At 42.5% G+C, this 20168-nt stretch overlaps 1 protein-coding gene across 12 annotated transcripts in view; it reads left to right on the plus strand.

The window, feature by feature from the left end:
• Positions 1–20168, plus strand: part of trit1 (tRNA isopentenyltransferase 1) — a 122452-nt gene that overhangs the window by 26640 nt on the left and 75644 nt on the right. For 5 of the 12 annotated variants that reach the window (XM_069895934.1, XM_069895941.1, XM_069895940.1 and 2 more), the window contains exons 8-10: positions 142–219; positions 4670–4779; positions 17382–17468. In XM_069895934.1, coding sequence (XP_069752035.1) covers positions 142–219; positions 4670–4779; positions 17382–17468 — 275 coding nt within the window. Of the gene's footprint in view, positions 1–141; positions 220–4669; positions 4780–7789; positions 7908–8009; positions 9474–9722; positions 11961–17381; positions 17469–20168 lie in introns of those variants that run through there. The other 7 variants (XR_011343605.1, XR_011343606.1, XR_011343604.1 and 4 more) reach the window with 4 other exon arrangements.

Genomic DNA, 20168 nt, shown 5'->3' on the forward strand with positions numbered 1-20168 from the left:
GAGAATTCAAAGTGTATAAATCAGTGTCTTATTTCATCTGACAAGTTGTTCATTCATAAACTTTTCTTCTGGCTCTGTAATATTTATTTGAAGTGGTGAGTGGGTTGTAATGTTGTTTACGTGATGTCCTACTCCTGCCAGGTATCGCTGCTCTGAAGCAAGTCACCAAGCGTTATGTGAGAAAACAAAACAAGTGGGTCCGGAACCGATTCTTGAAAAGTAAGTAGCAGAATGTCTGAGGAGAAAATCTGAGGAATTATTTTTATGGAGTTCTAAAATCATAATGTCTTGTAATCTTTAGATGAGTGTGTTTAAAACTCAGTCTTCTCAGCTTGGTTCAAAATCCGCTGCATCATTAGGTTTTGGAAACCAATTAAGTTGTGATTATTAAATGTGAATAATTTGTAAAGCCTTAGGGGACAGTGAATTGGATTATGTCTATGAAAGAGCCAACATGGGGCCAAAGCATTAAACTCACGGAATAATGTGGGAGTAGACCAGTAAATGAGGTTTGGATTGTAGATAAACTTTTGGAACACATAACCATTAATGTAGCTGTTTAAAGTTGATTTCATAGGCTGATGATTTCTTGACTCCAGAGGGAATATTTGGTATGTTATTTGAGATTGAATTGATGGTAATGGGACACTAACCTTTAGAATCTCTGTTTAAGTACAAGGTATACATTGCATGAATCCCAGGCCCTGTCATCATTTATTTAAATTATGCTAGGTAAAGAAATATTAATGTCGATCTACTTAAGGAAATGATAAGTGTCACTGAGTTCAGACAGCAATAAAAAAAAGAGAGATGAAAAACTCTCAACTCACCAAGGTATTTATTGTTTGTGAAGGGCAGCATTTATTGCCCATTGCTTATTTTCGTAGAGAAAGGAGGTGGCCAGCCTCGTTCCTGTCCTCTTCTGAAAGTGGTCGGGCAGCTTGTGAACCAAATGCGTTTGGGCAATTCGATTTGGACAGTAAAGTTCTTCGGATTGCTGTGTGACCTGGAGGGAAACGTATAGATGGTGGTATTATTCCCATGCATGGCTGCCCTGTCCTCCTTGGTGATCAGTACTCGTCGTGGGTTTGGGAGGTGGTGTTGAAATAACCAGAGCAAATAATATCCATGCATTTCATGGATGGTGCATATTACACCCACTGTCCACCAGTGAGGGAGGGAGTTAAAGTTGTGGATGTAATGCTGATCAAGTAATGTGCTGTCAAACTTCAGAGTTGGAATCGGCAAATGGACACTATTCCGTTGTATCACTATCTTTGGAGTATCTGAACATGAGTTACTTAGCAGCTGACCTACCCTTGCAGCCACAGTGTGCAATGGAGGGAGTGCGGAGGCGATTCACCAGGCTGATACCTGGAACGGCAGGAATGACTGAGGAGGAAAGATTGCGCAAATTGGGATTGTACTCGCTGGAGTTTAGAAGATTGAGAGGGGATCTCATAGAGACCTATAAAATTCTGGCAGGACTGGACAGAATGGATGCAGATGGGATGTTTCCATTGATGGGAAAATCCAGAACTCGGGGCCATGGTTTGAGGATAATAGGCAAACCATTTAGGACCGAGATGAGGAGGAATTTCTTGACCCAGAGTGTGGTGAATCTGTGGAATTCATTGCCACAGAGGGCAGTAGAGGCAGGTTCATTAAATCTATTTAAGAGGGAATTAGATCTATTTCTTCAGTATAAGGGTATTAAAGGTTACGGAGAGAAGGCGGGGACGGGGGACTGAACTTTAAGATCAGCCATGATCTCGTTGAATGGCGGAGCAGGCTCAAAGGGTTGAATGACCTGCTCCTGCTCCTATCTTCTATGTTTCTAATCAATGGGGAATCCCAGAATGGGACGAGTTGTGGGTTAGCAATTTTATTCATTGAATTTTAGGGATAAACAATGAGCTTCTGTGGGAATTCATTGGGTCAGGCATCATCCACTGGTAGAAAGGAAGAAAGTACAGTGCAGCACAGTAAAGGACCTTAAGCCCACAATGTTGTGCTAACCCACAAAGACCTACTCTATGATTGACCTAACCCTTCTCGCCCTCACAGTCCGTAACACCATATTTTTTATTTCATCCACGTACCTGTCTAAGAGTCTTAAATGTCCCATTTGTAACAGCCTCAGCCAGTTCCCCCAGCAATGCATTCCAGGCACCCACAACAAAAAAAACTTGCCTCTGGCATTTCCCCTGAACTTTCATCCACTCACCATTGCTGCCTTGGGAAAAGGGTGCTGGCCGCCTTTCATAATCTTAAACACCTCTCATCCTTCATCGCTTCGCAGAGGAAGGCCCCTGTTCACTCAATCTAATCTCTAATGTAGTCTGCATCCTGTTCAATCACCTCTGCACTTTCTCTAAAGATTCCACATTCTTAAGGTTGCTGAGCAGGTTGATGGTATAGTTAAGAAGGATGTTGGGCTTCATTAATAGGGGGATTGAGTTCCAGAGTAGAGAGGTCATATTGCAACTCTACAAATCTCTGGTGAGACCACACTTAGAGTATTGTGTTCAGTTCTGGTCACCTCATTATAAGAAGGATGTGAAAGCTATGGAGAAGGTGCAGAGGAGATTGACCAGGATGTTGCCAGGATTGGAAAATAAGTCTTATAAGGCAAGGTTAGCAGAGCTGGGATTTTTCTCTTTGGAGTGTAAAAGAATGAGAGGAGATGAGATTATATGAGAGGCATAGATAGGGTGGAAAGCCAGTGCTTTTTTCCCTGGAGCAGGAATTGCAAACCCCAGAGGACATGTACAAAATGAAGGGCGGGGAGAAATCAGGGGTATGTTTTTTCACAGAGTGGTGGGTGCCTAGAATTGTAGAGGCTGAAGCATTGGGGGCATTCAAGAAACTCTGAGACAGGCACATAGATGAAAGAAAAATAGAGGGTTATGGGGTAGGGAAGGTTTAGCATTTTTTGTTTAAGGAATATATGGGTCAGCACAACATTGAGGGCTGAAGGGCCTGTATCATGCTGTGGAGATCTATGCTTTATGTTCTATGATATGATCAGAACTGAATGCAATACTCCAAGTATGGTTTAACTGGAGTTTTTATAGCTGCAACATTACCTCCCAGCTCTTGAACTCGACCCTCATTTAATGAAGGCCAACACACTATGCGTCTTCTTTAACACATTATCAACTTGGATGGCGGATTTGAGGAATGTATGGACTTGAACCACAAGATTCCTCTACGCTGCATAGAATCCTGCCTTCAACCTTGCCCTCAACATTCAGGTTTGATCTTCCAAAGGGTGTCGCTTCCCACTTTTCCACATTGAACTCTAGCTGCCACTTCACCACCAAACTCTGCATCTCAATGTTATTCTATGGTAACCTATGACAACCCTAAATACTATCCACAATATCTCCAACCTTAGTATCATCCGCAAGCTAGTTAATCCACCCCTCTACTTCCTGATCCAAGTTATCAATAAAAATCACAAATAACAGGGTCAGTTTCTGGTTGGGTCCCTTAATCCAGGCTAACGTTAAAAAGATGATATTACCCATTCAGTATGTGAGATATGTACATTTACTGTGTGCATGTATGTTCACGCACAAGCAAAAGATGGGCATAATAGTGATGTTCAAAAGACGGGCACATGGATGGAATGTAAATAAAGGATTATGGTGTGAGGTTGGTAAAAATGAGATTTGTAGTGCAGTTTTACATAGGTTAATACAACATCATGGGCAGAAGGGCCTGTATTGTGCTGTCATGTTCGATGTTCTCCAAATGAATGAGGATGCTATCCTGAATGCATTTCCCAACTCTTTCTGATCTACATTTATAATTTAATTTGTCCATTTTATACAGGAACTAATTGCCATAAGTCAGTGTGTAGCCTCACCTTTGAAAGGTATAAAATCATATCCATGTCTTGTTTGTCTGATTCTCTTCTTGATTTTGTTACATATGCTTTATGCTTTTGGTAAAACATCTTTAATTTGAACCCTTGGCATTTTTCTTGATAAACTATAATCAATAAAGCCTTGTGTATAGAAAATCAATCAGCATTTCCTTCTGGAAGGAAATACTGAACTGATTTGAGCGTGTCCAGAAGAGACTGCGTCAGAAGGAAGGCTGTTGGTTGTAAATAACCAGGCATTAGGTTTTGGTTACAGTGATAGCATTCTGAATGGGATGTGCTGCTTGAGAGGCAAGGACTGATGAGAGGCAAGGATAGGTTGAATGCAGAGAGTCTTTTGCCTAGATTTGGGTGAATGGAAAGCTTTTCAATGTTAAGGGAATGGGAGGGTGGGATAGATTGGGAGTTGGAAGTGAAGTGCAGGAGGAGGGTGAGAATCAAAAATTGTTGGGCAAGATGAGAAGTGATGATCTGAGGAAACATGGCAGATTGGGAGACATCTGAGATTGCCAAATTCCAGCTTGGAATATTCGTGTCCCTTCCCACTTCAGTTACTGCTCAAGCAATTGGAATCTCCAGTCGGGTCATCTGCATTTCAAATGCTAAAGTAGAAAATTGGGAATGGTTATATGGAAGAAGTGGTATTCGGAAGAACGTACAAGGTGTGGAGTGAGGTGGGAGCCTGAGAAGAAAGGGTCTTTACATCCAGTAAAGGATCTATTTTCTGTTAGCACCAGTACAAACTATCTGCTTTTATATATGATTTTATTTTAAAAGGGCCGGGTGCAAATGTTCCCCCAGTGTATGGCCTGGACGTGACTGTTGTCAGCCAATGGGAGGAGACGGTGTTGCAACCTGCACTGCAGATTGTCGAGAGCTTCTTAAAGGTACAGCCCACTGGGCCTGATGTGAGAGTCACGTATCCACATTTAGTTGTTTGAACACTGACCACGTTAGCCCTGAGCAACAAAACACATTGCAGTACAAAACATTTGATTAGAAAGGTGGGAAAAGGCAAGAGTGAAATCCAGGAGAGAACCAAACTACACGCTGAGGCCACAGTTGCATTGAACTTGTGATTCGGATATCCTGCACTTGGTTGTGGAACAACAAGTAGAGGCACTAGTTCAACTCCAGTCACTCAGGTTGGATGCTGATCTTGTGTGCTCAACTGTGGAGTGTGCATGCTCTTCCTTTGACCATATAGGTTTTCCCCCCAGGTGTCATAGTTTCCTTTTGCATCCCAATGACATGTAGGTTAGTTGGATTCTATAAATGATCTGTAGTAGGATGGAGGTGGTCTATTTAGGAGGTGTTGGTAGGAAGAACAAATAACTAGGAAATATGGAGAAATGTTAGTGAAATTGTTCTGAGAACTGGTAAAACTTTGGGCTGAAAATCCTATATCATCAGAAATACACACAGCTGCATTTTTTATTTAAGAAGAATAAGTACTCCAAAAGCAAAATTTCATTAAATCTTTATCAAACACTGGTTAGGCCTCAACTGTACTGTTACATTCACTTGCGTGTCAGGCCTTCCATAATTGGCCAGTGTCAGACTCCATATCAAGAATGAAAGACTTCAGTTACTTGGGTAGATTGGAGAAGCTGGAGTTGTTTTCTTTAGGCAATGAAATTTAGAAGATATCACAAAGGAGTTCAAAATCGTGAGGGATTTCAGAAAACAAAAAGAGAGAAGTTGCTTCCAATGGTTGGAAAACATGGTAATTAGTAAACACATTTTATGTGACACAAAGAATTTTTTTTCTGCAACATCATTTGGACTGAAAATCAATTAAAAAAATCCTGCAGAAGCGGTAAATCTAAAACAATCGCAGAAAATGTGCAGATATTGTCTGATGGAAATACTCAATGGGTCAGGCAGTATCTGTGGGAAGAGAAATAGTGTTAAAGTTTAGTGTTGTGCACCCTTTATCAAAATTGAAAAGGAGCCAGAAGTAGGTGGTTAAAGGGATAGCGGGGCCATGAGGATGTCCGATAGATTGAAATTGAGGTGACTCTGGAGGCGTTTGCACAAAACGCTGAATTTCATGACTTGTTCATGACAGTAAATTCTGATTCTGAGCTGTAGTTAAGGTTGTCTGGTGAGTGAATGAATGGGCGAAGTTAGTGAGAACATGGATGAAGAATCTAGAGAAAAAGTGGGAGTTGGAAAATAGAGCAGGAAGTCGTGCCCGGGACATTGGAAATGCCTTCCACTTCCAGAGAGAGAAAAAAGAAAATGACAAGCTAAAATTACAGATTCATGACTGGTACTGACAGAGAAATCAAGTTACTAATGTTGTAGAATTCAGTGTTGAATCCAGAAGGCTAAAATGTGCCCAGTAGGACGATGAGCTCTTACTTAAGCATTCATTGAGCCTCACCGTGCCAGTGCAGGAGTCACAGACCAACAGAGCAGAGAGGGAATTAAACTGTGGGCAGGCAATGGGAAGCTCATCCTGGTGGATTGAATGAAAGTGCTTTGCAAAGCGATCACCCAATCTGCATTTGGTCCATTTACTTGCAGTTCTTCCAATCCAGGGAAACCCATTCGGTGTTCACAACGTGATCTCCTCAATTACCAAAGAAACCAAATTAGATTGGGTGATTTCTTTGGAGTGGTGACTGGCAAGAAGTAAAGAATTCGGAAGTTTTAAGGGAATGCAAATTAACACGAGCACAAGGAATAGAAGGAAGTAGTGATGCATCTTGATGAGAGATACAATAACAGGAAACACCAGAAAGAACATTGGCTGGATGATCAGTTCTTTGTAACATACTTTACTACTCACCGCACTTGCCCTTTGCCAGGCTCCCTGTGCTTAACATTTCACATCCTTCCCATGAGATTGACTAAATAATTTTTCTTCCCTTTAACCAGTCCTGATTCAGTTATTTTCTGGCTACATTATTTAAATTTAAAAGCTGTCTCCTGCTTACTTGTTCAACCTCAACACACCTGTAAAACTCAGCTGAAATATAACATCACATTGCTTTCCAAAATGAATGCGAAAGATCCAGTGGAACTATTCAAAGTGGCACGGTTAAATTAGTGGTTAGTATAACGCTGTTACAGTAGCAGCAAACCCGGCTTCGAATCGATTGCTGTTGTTAAAGGAGTTTGTACATTCTCCCCTTGTCTGCATGAGCTTCCTCCAGGTGTTCTGGTTTTCTCCTACCCTTCAAAAACATATGGGGTTGTAAGTTAATTTGGTGTAATTGGGTGGAATGGGCTCAAGGGCTGTTTGTCTGAATTTAAAAGTAAGGTATCCCAGTGTTCTGTTCAAACAATCGTCATTTATTTGCTCATTAATCCTTGGCTTGTGCACATTTGCTGATTCTTTTCTACCCTGTTGTGTCATGGATGTAGAGCATCTTTGGGCATCCTGTGATGACGATAGTATGAAAGTCTCAGTGAAAATGGTGGCAGAGAAATTAAATACATTTTTCTCCAAATATTTTTTAACTTTAAAAAGTTTAGGCATACAGCACGGTAACAGGCCATTTCGGCCCACAAGTCTGTGCTGCCTAATTTACACCCAATTGACCGACACCCCCAGTACATTTCGAGCGGTGGGAGGAAAGCGGAGCCCCTGGGGCAATCCCATGCAGATATGGGGAGAACATCCAAACTCCTTACATTCAGGAAGGGATTCAAACCCCAGTCCCAATCGCTGGCACTGTAAAGGCGTTGAGCTAACCACTATGCCAACCAAGCTACCCTACAATTTCAATGATTGAAATAATAACTTCAAAAATTTACTGATACCTCTGGTGGGGAAGAAGCTAATTATTTTATTCTTGTAAGTAATTCTCTCTTTTTTGATCACTGGTGATCTAATTGGTATTTACACAAGAAATCCCTTTTGATGGCTGCCCTCCATGCCCCTAGGGAGAGAAACCTGCAGTTCTTCCGCTGACAATGCCTCAGGACCAGAATGTTGGGAAGAGGAATCGGCGTGTGTGTGAAATGTGCCACAAGATCGTCATTGGTGATTGGGAATGGAAGGGTAAGAATTGGACCCAATGAGGAAACGAAGCCAAGCGTGAGTGAAATTCAAGGTCCCAGGTTGAGAATCTCCAATGAATGAATGTGAATGCTTACCTTGCAGCTCACCTGAAGTCCAAGTGTCATCAGTATCACTTGAAGAGGAGCAAGAGGGCTGAGGCACAATGAAGCACATTCACTTCCCCTGAGACTGAAAACACTTCCAATCTGCAATTCTCTCACAAGAACATGGCCAGGGATGTGAATTAACTGGTCCAGCACAGTAACTGTCCTGATACCACTGCCTAATAGAGACTTGATTCAGATTAGCTCTGGTATTGAAAGGCACATCTTTGCTGCTGTGTTCTGATATTCAACACAATTCGGGCTTGATTTACTGATAGCTTCCTGTTGAATCAATTTTGGGATAAAGATATTACTTTTTCTTTTGTCAATGGAGGCAATTGATAGAGATTTGCTCAATGTTGTTGGAAGTATTCTTGGAGATCCCACCGTACCTCCTGCCTCTAACCTCCCGATTCAGTCTTCACAATTATTTTAACTTGCCATAGCATTGAAGTAAAATCAGAAGATTCATTTTTTTTTAAAAGAGCCAGTAAATTTTCCTGCATAGTTCACTCATTGGGGAATCCTGGAGATTAATCATTCACACTGAAGCCAATCCACAGTAACTGAGCAGATGTTTGGAATCTAGGTCTGCCAGGCCTATTCTTCACATGCCTGTACCTACAAGATCTGTGTATAATGACTAATTGATGTGGAAGATGCTGCTCATTGACAGAAGATGAATTCTTCAAGGGGGTGGTACGCTGTATTACTCTCTATGTCAGACCTGATAGAAAGATGAAGGCAGCCAGGACTGACGATGGGAAATTTCAATTTCCTTTGTAGCAAGGAATAGATTGTCAGATCCTGGGTAATGTGAAATGAATTCTATATATGGGAGAAAGTACAACCTGAGAACAAAATTTCCTTTGATGGCTTCTCTTTTAACTTGACATTTCTGTTCTGTGTCTTGCACCTTCAAGAAATATTCTTCAAAAAATCCCACCATCTGCAGGTAAGAAAACAACTGTAAGATCAGAGTTTAATCCTGGATTTTAAATTCTCATGACCTAGAACTAAGCTTTTGGCACATTGATCTTTATTAGTATTGAGTATCGAAGTTGGAAGATAATATAAGACTCTGGTGAGGCACCATTTGGATATTGTATTCCAGTTTGGTCACTGTGCCATAGGAAAGATCCTGCCCAGCTGGAGAAGATGCAGAGAAAATGTACATGGGTGTGGCCAGGACTCTGAAGCCTGAGCTGTGGGGAGAGGTTGAACAGGATAGGGCTTTATTCTTTGGGGAGCAAGAGGATGAGGGGTGATCTCATAGAAGTTTACAAAATTGCAAGAGGAATAGATCGGGTGAATGTAAACAATCTTGTCAAAGTAGGGAAGTTGGTAACCAGAGGATGTAGGTTTAAAGTGAGGGTTGAGAGATTAAACAAACATTTGATGGGTAATACACTGAAGATGGTAGGCAAGAAATAAAAGCACACAGCGCAGGTTCTTTACTAAAGACCATTCCGTGTGTCCTCTTTATTATTCGTTCAGCGTGTATTTAGCAGTCGCCATAACTGATGCTTCACAGCATCTTCTGGGTAAAAATGGAAATGATAAAACCATTGTGAGGGTTGCTGTGGAAGTAAGCTCAAAGTCCGCACCCTTTTTACATATGATACGAGGGCATGGTTTTCGATCCTCGAGGCACATTTCCTGTCACTGAATGTAACGTGTTGTAAAAAAATTTGGCTTGCTCTCATGGCAGATGGCTTGCGAGGTGGAAGACACGTTACTAAATTCAGATGAAACAACACCATACGACATGCTTAAAGTGGCTGTATTGGAGCGAAAGCAGCCATCCAATTCTGCGTTGCCGGCCAATGACAACCTCGGTGATAGGAGGCCATCACAGATGCTGTGGAGATGGCACAGACTGGCTGGAGATGAGAGGATTGAAGGAGAAATCTGGAAACAGAAGTTCCTCTGCTAATAGGAATCTTTCAAGTAGCCACCATCAATGAGTTAGTAAGACATGCCAACCTTGTTATGGACACAATCTCTGCAGTGCAGCTAGGAACAGTCACTGCAACGATGAGTAAACGGGGAAAAAACTGAGCTGGAGCAGTAAGTGGAGGCATTCACTGCACAATTAGAGGATTTAATAGCACAACTGAACCACCTGGTCATGCCAGGCTCCTTGCGCCTTTCACAAACAATACCTGGGAAATGACGAGGCAGTAGAGGTGACTGTTGCCATTGGACAACCCAGCCAGTGCCTTTTCCTGAAGGGCCATCTCTCGTAATTTGTTATTGATTTGGGCACAGAGATTTTGGTGGCCCATTTCACTTCACAAGAGCACTGTCAGCCTAGCCCATCATGTATTTTGACCACCGTGAACAATGCAAGAATCCAGACATTCGACTAGATTTCAGAGGCCTTTTTATGGTCGTCAGCGGTTCAGAGAAATCAACTTCCAAAAGACCTCTGTGTTTGTGCAGAGATGTGCTTCAAGCCTTCAAAATTGTGAAGTCGGCTTTCACAGATGCCACTATGCTCGTACATCAGAAGCTGAACGCCCTTCTCTCTTTCACCACAGATTTCTCCATCAACATCGAGGGAGCACGTTTGGAGCAACAAGTCGAGAGCAGGTTGGAGCCTTTTTTTGGCGAAGCTGTCACCTGCTCAGGTGAGATTCAGTACATTTGGGCGAGAACTCCTAGCCATCTACGTCATAGTGAAGTGCTTCCTCTATTTGTTGGAAGCTTGTCCTTTTACTATTTATACCCAAGCACACAGCACAATTCACCATGCAAAATCCAACATTTGGATTTCATCCTACAATTTTCCAATGACATTCAGTCCATTTGAGGGAAGTCGAATACGGCGGCCGATGCCTTATTCAAATAAGTGGAAGCCTTGCATGCGGCAACTACTATCGATTTTACTGCCATGCCCCGTGCAGAACACATGGATCACGTCCACCTGGACTTGGTTGGTCCTCTCCCACCATCAAAAGGGTACATTGATTTACTAACGTATGAGAATCAGGCTACAAGATGGCAGGAGGCCATCCCTGTTTCCTTCATCTCTGTGGAGACAGTCGATCGGGTGTTCGAACAGCCTCGTTGACTGTTTCCATTGCCAGCTAAAAGCAGTGTTGACAGCTGGGAGGTGATACGTCTCTATGGAGTGAACGGTTGCCCATGGTCCTCTTGCATTCGTACGCCTGTAAAAGAAGACCTAGGTTGTTCAGCAGTAGAAACGATCCATGACACCACTCTGATGCTGCCTGGTGAATTTGTTGGACCACCTGCTGTGACTAGACCATATGACCCATCCTATTATGTCACCCAACTGCAGCAGATCATGCAATTGCTCAGACCAAACGGCAATGTGACAGGCAACTACTTCAGTGTATGTGTCAGATGTACTACACTGCACATGCCTTTGTTCGACATGACACCATTCGCCGCCCACTCCAGCAAGTTTACAATGACCCTTTGAAGGTCGTAGAACACCAGCCCAAATATTTTGTGATCTGGCTGGATGGAAAGACTGACTCTGTCTCGAATGACCATCTGAAGCCAGCGTATGTCGAAAATCAGCCATCTACGTCATGACCTTTACCAAAGAAATTGCAAGACCCCAGCCATTCCTATGAACTATCACCCATGTTTCAGTACCAGATAAGATCAGGTGGGACTATCAACCTGCCAAACTGTTATGTGGCAGGACAGATCCAGAAAGTCACCACTTCACAGGACTTGGTGGGGGGGGAACTGTCATGGCCGCACACATTACTGGGCCTTGCGAAGGGCTGGTTGCCACTGGTGATGCGTCAAACTCAATGCTCAAGAAATGTTAATGCACATGTACGGGACCGGAATGGGGAGCAGGAAGAGTGTCTCCAGGAGTGAATTGGGAAGCGTGGGGAGTGAGGTTGGCTGGGAGGAAGGAATGGTTGTTGGAAGAAATAAAATAACACACAGGTTCTTTGCTAAAGACCATTGCGTGTGTCCTCTTTATTGTTCAGTCACCAAACATAGTGACATCACTCACTGATCTCCAATCACCTCCAAATTTGAATGTCCCCAAATGTCTCCATGACCAAAGTGAACCAGAATCCAGGGTTGGACAACCATCAGAACCCTGTAAGCTTCCCCCCTGCCCCCCCCCCCCATCACTGCCTTTGACTTGTACAATTCGGGTAGTGTAACTCCCACATTTCTGTAGTGATAACTAGTTGATTGTCTAAAAAGTACTTTGGGCAATCTACAGCATGTTGCTCTGTGAACAGTGATTCTTTCCCTGTCAGGGTGCTGATTTACTTTCTATTGGTCAGAAATAACTTTCCCCTGACTAGTGAGGGCTAGCTAGGGCCACTGTTCTATCTGTGGTGCCCATGTCTGGGTCACAGGCACCATGCTGACATGTTGCTATGCTGCTTAGGGACGTTGCCTTGACTTCATCGTAATACTAAGCAATGAGGAATATCATCTCATCAAAGGGTCGGTCACTGTACAAAAAAGAGCAGCTCCCACCACCACCTCAGTTTCTGCTGCCAGACAACAACATCCGCTGATCGTGTCATTAACAAAAGCCAGAACCATCTGCATCAAATCTTCTCCCTGGCAGGGACAAAGGAATTGTGGGGATTCACTTGTGTTCAGAATGTTACTGGTCAGTCAGTGCAGAAAGGTTTGTGGAAGGCTGAACTATCCCAAAGTCTGTGGCAAGACCTGCACTCGTTGCCTTTGCAGCTGGAGTGCAGAAGTCTTTCAACTTCAAAATCTCTCCAGGTGGAGTTCAACCATTGAAGCAGCTATGAAACTGGAGCTAAGGGCCCACAGGAAACATGTGGTCTGGGATCAAAGTCACACAGCAGTCTGATGTCAGGACTAGATGGTGCCACATTACTGCAGCAAACAGATCAGGTGATCTCAGGGAACACTCAGCAGGTCGGACAGCAGAAAGAAGCAGACAATGTTTCGGGATGATGTCTCCTTGCAACAGGGAAGGAGAGAAGACAAATTGGTTTGAAGTTGCAGAGAGGATGAGGAATGTATGGAAGAAAGGGAATCTCAGAGGATGAAGAAATGGGAATAAATTATACATTGGGAACAGCAAATGAAGAACCTGAACTGTGCAAGTGAATCCCTGCTCCTGTGAAACAATTGTTTGGGTTCCTGCAAATTTTAGTTTTTTAAAAATCAAACTAGATTTTATTCCCAATAAATTATTTACAAAAGAAAAACTGTATCCTCCCAGCCTTAGTTTTGTATCCATATATTTCCATTACTCTGTTACATTCATGTCTATTTACACTGCTACCACAATGGCACCTTGTCGCTACCCACCCCCTCCCCCCCCCCCCCCCCACCAGGAAGCGGAAAGGAAAGGTAAACAAAGTATGAAATTGCCATGTTGAACTATATGACTATTAAATATTAACGGAATACATAACCAGATCAAAAGGAAGAGGCTGTTAAATTTACTGAAGAAAGAACAATTCATACAGCATTCGTGCAGGAAACGCATCTAACTGAAGTGGAACACAAGAAATTAAGGCGAGACTGGGTAGGGCACGTAATGGCAGCATCATATAATTCAAAAGCCAGAGGAGTAGCTATATTAATCAATAAAAATGTACCAATCAAAATAGAGGAGGAAATAATAGATCCAGCAGGGAGGTATGTAATGATAAAGTGTCAGATATATTCAGAATTTTGGAATTTGCTCAATGTATATGCACCCAATGAAGAGGATCAAAAATTTATGCAAGATATCTTTTTGAAGATTGCAGATACGCAGGGGAATTTACTGATAGGAGGGGACTTTAACCTTAATTTGGACTCAAAGATGGATAAAACTGGAAAAAAGACTAGCAGAAAGAACAAAGTAACCAAATTTATGGTTAAATTGATGCAGGAAATGCAACTTTTGGATATATGGAGGAGACAACAACCAAAGGAGAAGGAATACTCATATTATTCAGGTAGACATAAAACATACTCAAGGATAGACCTGTTCCTGTTATCAGCCCACATCCAAGGGAAAGTTAGGATTGCTAGATAAAGCTAGATTGTTATCGGATCACTTACCCCTGTTAATGGCAATAGAGCTGGAGGACATCCCACCGAGAACGTATAGATGGAGATTAAACTCCATGCTACTTGAAAGACAGGATTTTAGAGAATTCATTGAGTGACAAACTAAAATATACTTTGAAATAAATACAGAATCAGTGAAAGGCTACAATCGGGAAATAGAACAGCTGGAAAGGGAAAAGCAAGTACAGTAAAAAAATTAGCAATAGGGAAGATACAACAAAAAGAGAATTGGCAGACAAAAAAATAAATATGAAACACTACAAACATACAAGGTGGAGAAGAACATAATGAAGACAAAACGGAGTATTACGAACTAGGAGAAAAAGCGCACAAAATTCTAGCGTGGCAGCTTAAGACAGAACAAACTAAAAGAACGGTATTGGCATCAAGGAAAAAGGACAAACAACTGACATATAACCCAACAGAAATCAATGAAAACTTCAAGGAATTCTACGAGCAATTATATCGAACTGAGAACGAAGGGAAATAAGACAAAATAGATGAATTTCTAGCTAAAATTGAACTACCGAAATTGTAAGAGGAGCAAAATTAATTAATAAAACCATTTGAAATAGAAAAATACAGGATATATTAAAAAAAACTACCGAACAATTAAATGCCGGGAGAGGATGGACTCCCAATAGAATTCTATAAAACATTTAAAGACTTATTAATTCCTCCTCTCCTGGAAGTAATGAACCAGATTGAAGAAACACAAAACATGCCAGATTCATGCAAAACAGCAATAATTACAGTAATACCAAAGACAGGGAAAGATCCACCAACACCAGCATCGTATAGACCAATATCTCTACTTAACACAGATTATAAGATAATAGCTAAACTATTAGCTAACAGATTGGCCGATTGTGTACCAAAAATAGTAAAACTGGATTAAACTGAATTTATTAAGAAAAGACGAACAACGGACAATATCTGTAAGTTCATTAACTTAATCCATACAGTACAAGGAAACAAGATGCCAACGGTGGCGGTTGCCTTAGACACAGAGAAAGCCTTTGACAGAGTAGAATGGAATTATTTATTCAAAGTACTACAGAGGTTCAATCTACCAGAGAAATCTATTAATTGGATTAAAGCATTATATAAGGTATGATTGGTGAAGGATATATGGATATATATCAAACCAATTAAATTAAGCAGATCAACTAGGCAAGGATGTCCACTATCTCCCTCACTGTTCGCGTTAGCTATAGAACCACTGGCAGAACTGATAAAAACAGAAAATAAAATAAGAGGGATAAAAATAAAAGAGAAGGAATATAAAATCAGTCTATTTGCAGATGACGTTATAATATACTTAACAGAACCAGAAATATCAATAAAAGAATTACATAAGAAATTGAAGGAATATGGAGAAGTATTGGGGTACAAGATCAATGCAAATAAAAGTGAAGCAATGCCAATGAATAATGCGGATTTCACAAAGTTTAAGAAAGAATCACCATTTAGATGGCAAACACAAGCAATTCGATACCTAAGTATACAACTAGATAATAATCTAAGCCATCTATACAAACTAAATTATCAGCCATTAATGAAGAAATTACAAGACGACTTAGAGCATTGGAAAGACTTACCACTAACACTGATAGGAAGGGTAAATTGTATTAAAATGAATATGTTCCCAAGGATACGATACCTATTTCAATCATTAACAATTCACCTAACAGAGAAATTCTTCAAGGAGCTAAAGAAAATAATAAGGAAATTCTTATGGAAAGGGGGAAACCAATGATCGCGCTAGATAAATTAACAGAATGGTACAAAGAAGGGGGCTTACAGCTACCAAACTTTAAGAATTATTATAGAGCAGCACAATTAAGATACCTATCAGATTTTTATCAAACAAGGGAAAAACCAGATTGGACCAGATTAGAGCTAGATAAAATAGGGGAGAAGTTACCTGAACATATACTATATAAATGGGATGAAAAGCTGGTGCAACATAGGAATTCACCAGTACTGCACCATCTGCTCAACGTTTGGAAGAAGATTCATGTAGAAAGGAATAAAACAAATTATCAACTAGCAAAATTAATATTGACGCAAAATCAACTAATCCCTTTCACAATAGATAACCTTTCCTTTAGAGAATGGGAGAGAAAAGGGATCAAAATAATAGAAAATTGTTTTTGGGAAATAATTTATTATCTTTTGAACAAATGAAGGACAAATATTGTATAACTCATGGTTCAATGTTTGCATACCACCAACTGAAAACCTACTTGAAGGACAAATTGGGAAGCAGACAGGTTACCAGAAGGAAGCAGCTTTGAATATGTGATTACAGACACAATGATAATTAAAAGATTTATAACAAACATGTACATCAAACTGCAAGAGAAAGAGAACAAGGAAACAAGCTGTAAACCTAAACAAAAATGGGAACAAGATCTAAACATAAAGATAAAGAATGAAACATGGGAAAAGCTATGCTCCGGAACTATGAGAAATACGATAAACATGAGGTTACACATGATACAATATAATTGGTTACATAGGCTATATATCACGCCCCAAAAGTTAAATAAATGGGACCCAACAGTATCAGATAGATGTTTTCACTGTAAGAAGGAAACAGGAACAACAGTACATGCAATTTGGGCATCTGAGAAAGTGGAAAAGTTTTAGGAAGATCTAAATCAGGTATTAAATAAAATCACAAAAAGTAACATACCAAAAAATCCAGAGATCTTTCTTCTAACTAATATAAGAAGTAAAGAATTAGGCCTCAAACTGGATGAAGCACAAAAAAGATTTATTATGATAGCCTTAGCTGTAGCAAAAAAATGTATAGTCAACTTGGAAAAAGGAAGAGAGCCTGAGAATACAGCAATGGTACATGGAAATGAATAAATGTTTTCCATTTGAAAAAATAACATATAATTTAAAAAATAAAATCACAGTATTCGAACAAATTTGGGAACCATACATGAAACACAACAGAGAGGGCCTACTGCGAACTTCCACCGCCTAAAATGACAAGAAGACGACAAAATGAACTGACCCAGTGTGTAAAAGTAGATGACACAAATTTCTTGTTTATTTTCATTGTGTGATGACATTGTTTAATGGGTTTATTGTATTGTGTATGTTGAACGTTTAGTGGGTAGGGAGGGGGGGTGAAGAAGGGAGGGAAGGGAAAAAGGGGAGAAAATGACACTGTATATTCAAGAGGGAAATGTTTGTGTGTATTTTGGTCAGTATGGTTCATAGTGTGGAAAATAAAAATTAAAAATAAAGGATGCACACCACCCAACATGACAACTGTTCTCGCTTCTACCAATAGGAAAAAGATATAGGTGCCACTAGACCAGGTTCAGGAACAGTTTCTACCCCTCCAACATCAACAACAAATTCAATTAGAGACTTGAAGGTATTTAAGGACTTACTTTTGCACTTTATTCATTTTTTCTCTGTTCTGCACAATCAATTTATCTTTCTTTGAATGTATACTTATAATTTTGACTACAGTCTTTTGCACTACCAGTGAGTGGTAATTCTGCCTCACCAGAAGGGAAGAGAACCTCAGGGTTGTATGTGATTGCATGTAGAGTGCGTCGAAAGAACCAAAGGCTTGTTGATCCAAACCAAGGCTTTTATTAATTAAAAAACTGGAGCATATCGCAAGTATGTCAACCAATCCAGAATGACCTGGTCTGGCTAGGAGCAATCCTTTAAGACCTGCCAGTAGATGTGGCTACACTCTCAGCCAATCACAGTCACCCTACACTACAATCTGTACATATACACATTGGTGATAGAATCTGTACTATCACATTCACCCCTTCTTTGAGAACTGACCCCAGGGTAGATGGAGGTTAGGGCCTGACCATCCGGCGTGACCGCTGTGGTGCCGGGATTGGGGTCGCCGGAGTCATGTCACCGGCAGACTCATAGAGGGTAGCCACTGCTTCGCTCAATTCCCCAACGGCGTTGTCGACAGTCTGGCCTGAGCTGGTGGGTTGATGCTGGTCCCTCTGTTCAAGCACATGACCTGGGGGAGAAGGAATAGGGGAAGTTGGGTTAAAGGCACTGCTGCACCTGATCCGACTTGGGCTAGGTCCCTTACCGAGACTGTGTCCTCCTGCCCGTCCGGGTACTCAACGTAGGCATAATGCGGGTTCACATGGAGCAAAGTCACTCGGTTAACCAAGGGGTCATTGATTACAGGACGTGGCATCGTAAGAGGACTGGACCGGGAACCATGAGCTATGCCAGTATGGTCATACCCAACTCAGATTTCCTCGGGAAAGAGAACATCCTTTCATGGGGGGTGGCATTGGTCGTGGTGCATAGGAGGGAGCAGATGGAGTGTAGGGCACTAGTGAGCACGTCCTGCCAGCGAGAGGTGGGGAGACCTTTGGACCGGAGGGCAAGCATAACTGCTTTCCAGACGGTGGCATTCACTCTTTCGACTTGCCTATTACTGCGTAGGTTATAGCTGGTGTTCCTGCTTGAAGCAATACCACGCTCCAGAAGGAACTGCCGCAACTCTGCGTTCATAAACGAGGACCCTCTGTCACTGTGGATGTAACTGGTGTACCCAAAGATGGCGAAGATTCTATGCAGGGCCTCTATGACTGAAGAGGCAGTCATGTCCGAGCAGGGCACAGCGAACGGGAAGCGGGAGTACACGTCAACGGCCTTAAGGATGTAGGTGTTACGGTTGGTCAATGGTAGGGGCCCCTTGAAGTCTACACTAAGACGCTCTGTGGGTGTTCTCTGGATGGAAGAAGTGGGGCTTGCACTCAGTGCACACCGGGCAAGGCTTGGGTCATGGAGCGAATCTTCTCGACCATGTAGGGCAGGTTGTGAGCTTTGACAAAGTGCACGAACCTGGTGACCCCTGGATGACAGAGCTCCTCGTGGAAGGGGGTATGTATCCAGAAGTGTGAAGCGGTTGATTGGCTGTAGTCAACCACTATCCACGGCTTCTCGTTTTTAACAACCACCACCTGGGCCCTCCAGGGACTCGAGCTAGGTTCGGTAATGCCCTCGTCCAGTAGTCTGCGCACCTAGCTTGTGATAAATTTCCTGTGTTCATAACTATATTGCCGGTTTTTGGTGGCCACAGTCTTCCAACCAGGGGTGAAGTTTGTGAAAAGTGCTGGCAGAGCAACTCGGAGGTGAGGCCCTGGGGCACGGGGGCAAGTGGCTCGGGCTGCCGCTGGCAGGAAGCTTCCGGGGTGGAGTGGTTATAGACGGAGAGTGGAGCGTGAGGCCCCCCAAAGTGCAGGGAAATGGTTTGAAACTGGCACTGAAAATCCAGTCCCAGCAGTGCAGGGGCACACAATTGGGGATGGACTAATATTTGAAGTCTGTGAATGTGATGCCCTGGACTTTCAAGGTCGTCAAGCAGTACCCCTTTACCCCAGTTGAATGTGATCTTGTCACCAATGAAATTCTCTGTGCATTGGGAGAATAGCCAGTCCACAATGGTGGGCCAGGTCTGGGGCGGATAAAACTGTCAGTTGACCCCGAGTCAAATAAACGATTGGTATAGTGTCCATGCACTTTAATCGTTCCATTGCTTTTGTGAGGGGATGGGGGAAGTCCTGGTCGAGGGTTATTGATGCAGAGACTTGTAATGGGGACAGTGGAGTGGGCCTGAAGAGACAGCGTCGAGGCGTTAGTGTTGCTGCCTGCAGCCTGCTGTGGATGTCGGCCAGCCAACAGTAAGCGTTGGGGGTCGCTGCTTGCTGGCGGCGGGCCTGGTCGGCAGCATCGTTGGGTATTGGTTCGGCAGTGTCGGTTGTGGCGTGTCCAGCGTCGGTGGGTACCGGGTCGGTAGCATTGGTCGCAGTTGCGGGTACCTGGACAGCTTCCTCGGTGGTGGCGGGTCAGCAGCAGCGGCGGGTCCCTGGTTGGCAGCGGCTTTCCACGCTCAGTGTCTGCCCCATGACGCCAGGCACTGCTGCGCAGTAGAGCCCTCGCTCTCATTGGACGAGAGCTCTGAGGAAAAAGTGTTTGAAATGGAGGGTGGCGATTGGGCTTCACACGAGGCACTGTGTTTGACGGTGGCCATTTTGGAGCGACAGACTACAGCAAAGTGGCCATTTTTAAGGCACTTCTG

The sequence above is a fragment of the Narcine bancroftii genome, chromosome 8 (genome assembly GCF_036971445.1).
Source record: "Narcine bancroftii isolate sNarBan1 chromosome 8, sNarBan1.hap1, whole genome shotgun sequence".
In the NCBI taxonomy this organism is placed as follows: domain Eukaryota; kingdom Metazoa; phylum Chordata; class Chondrichthyes; order Torpediniformes; family Narcinidae; genus Narcine; species Narcine bancroftii.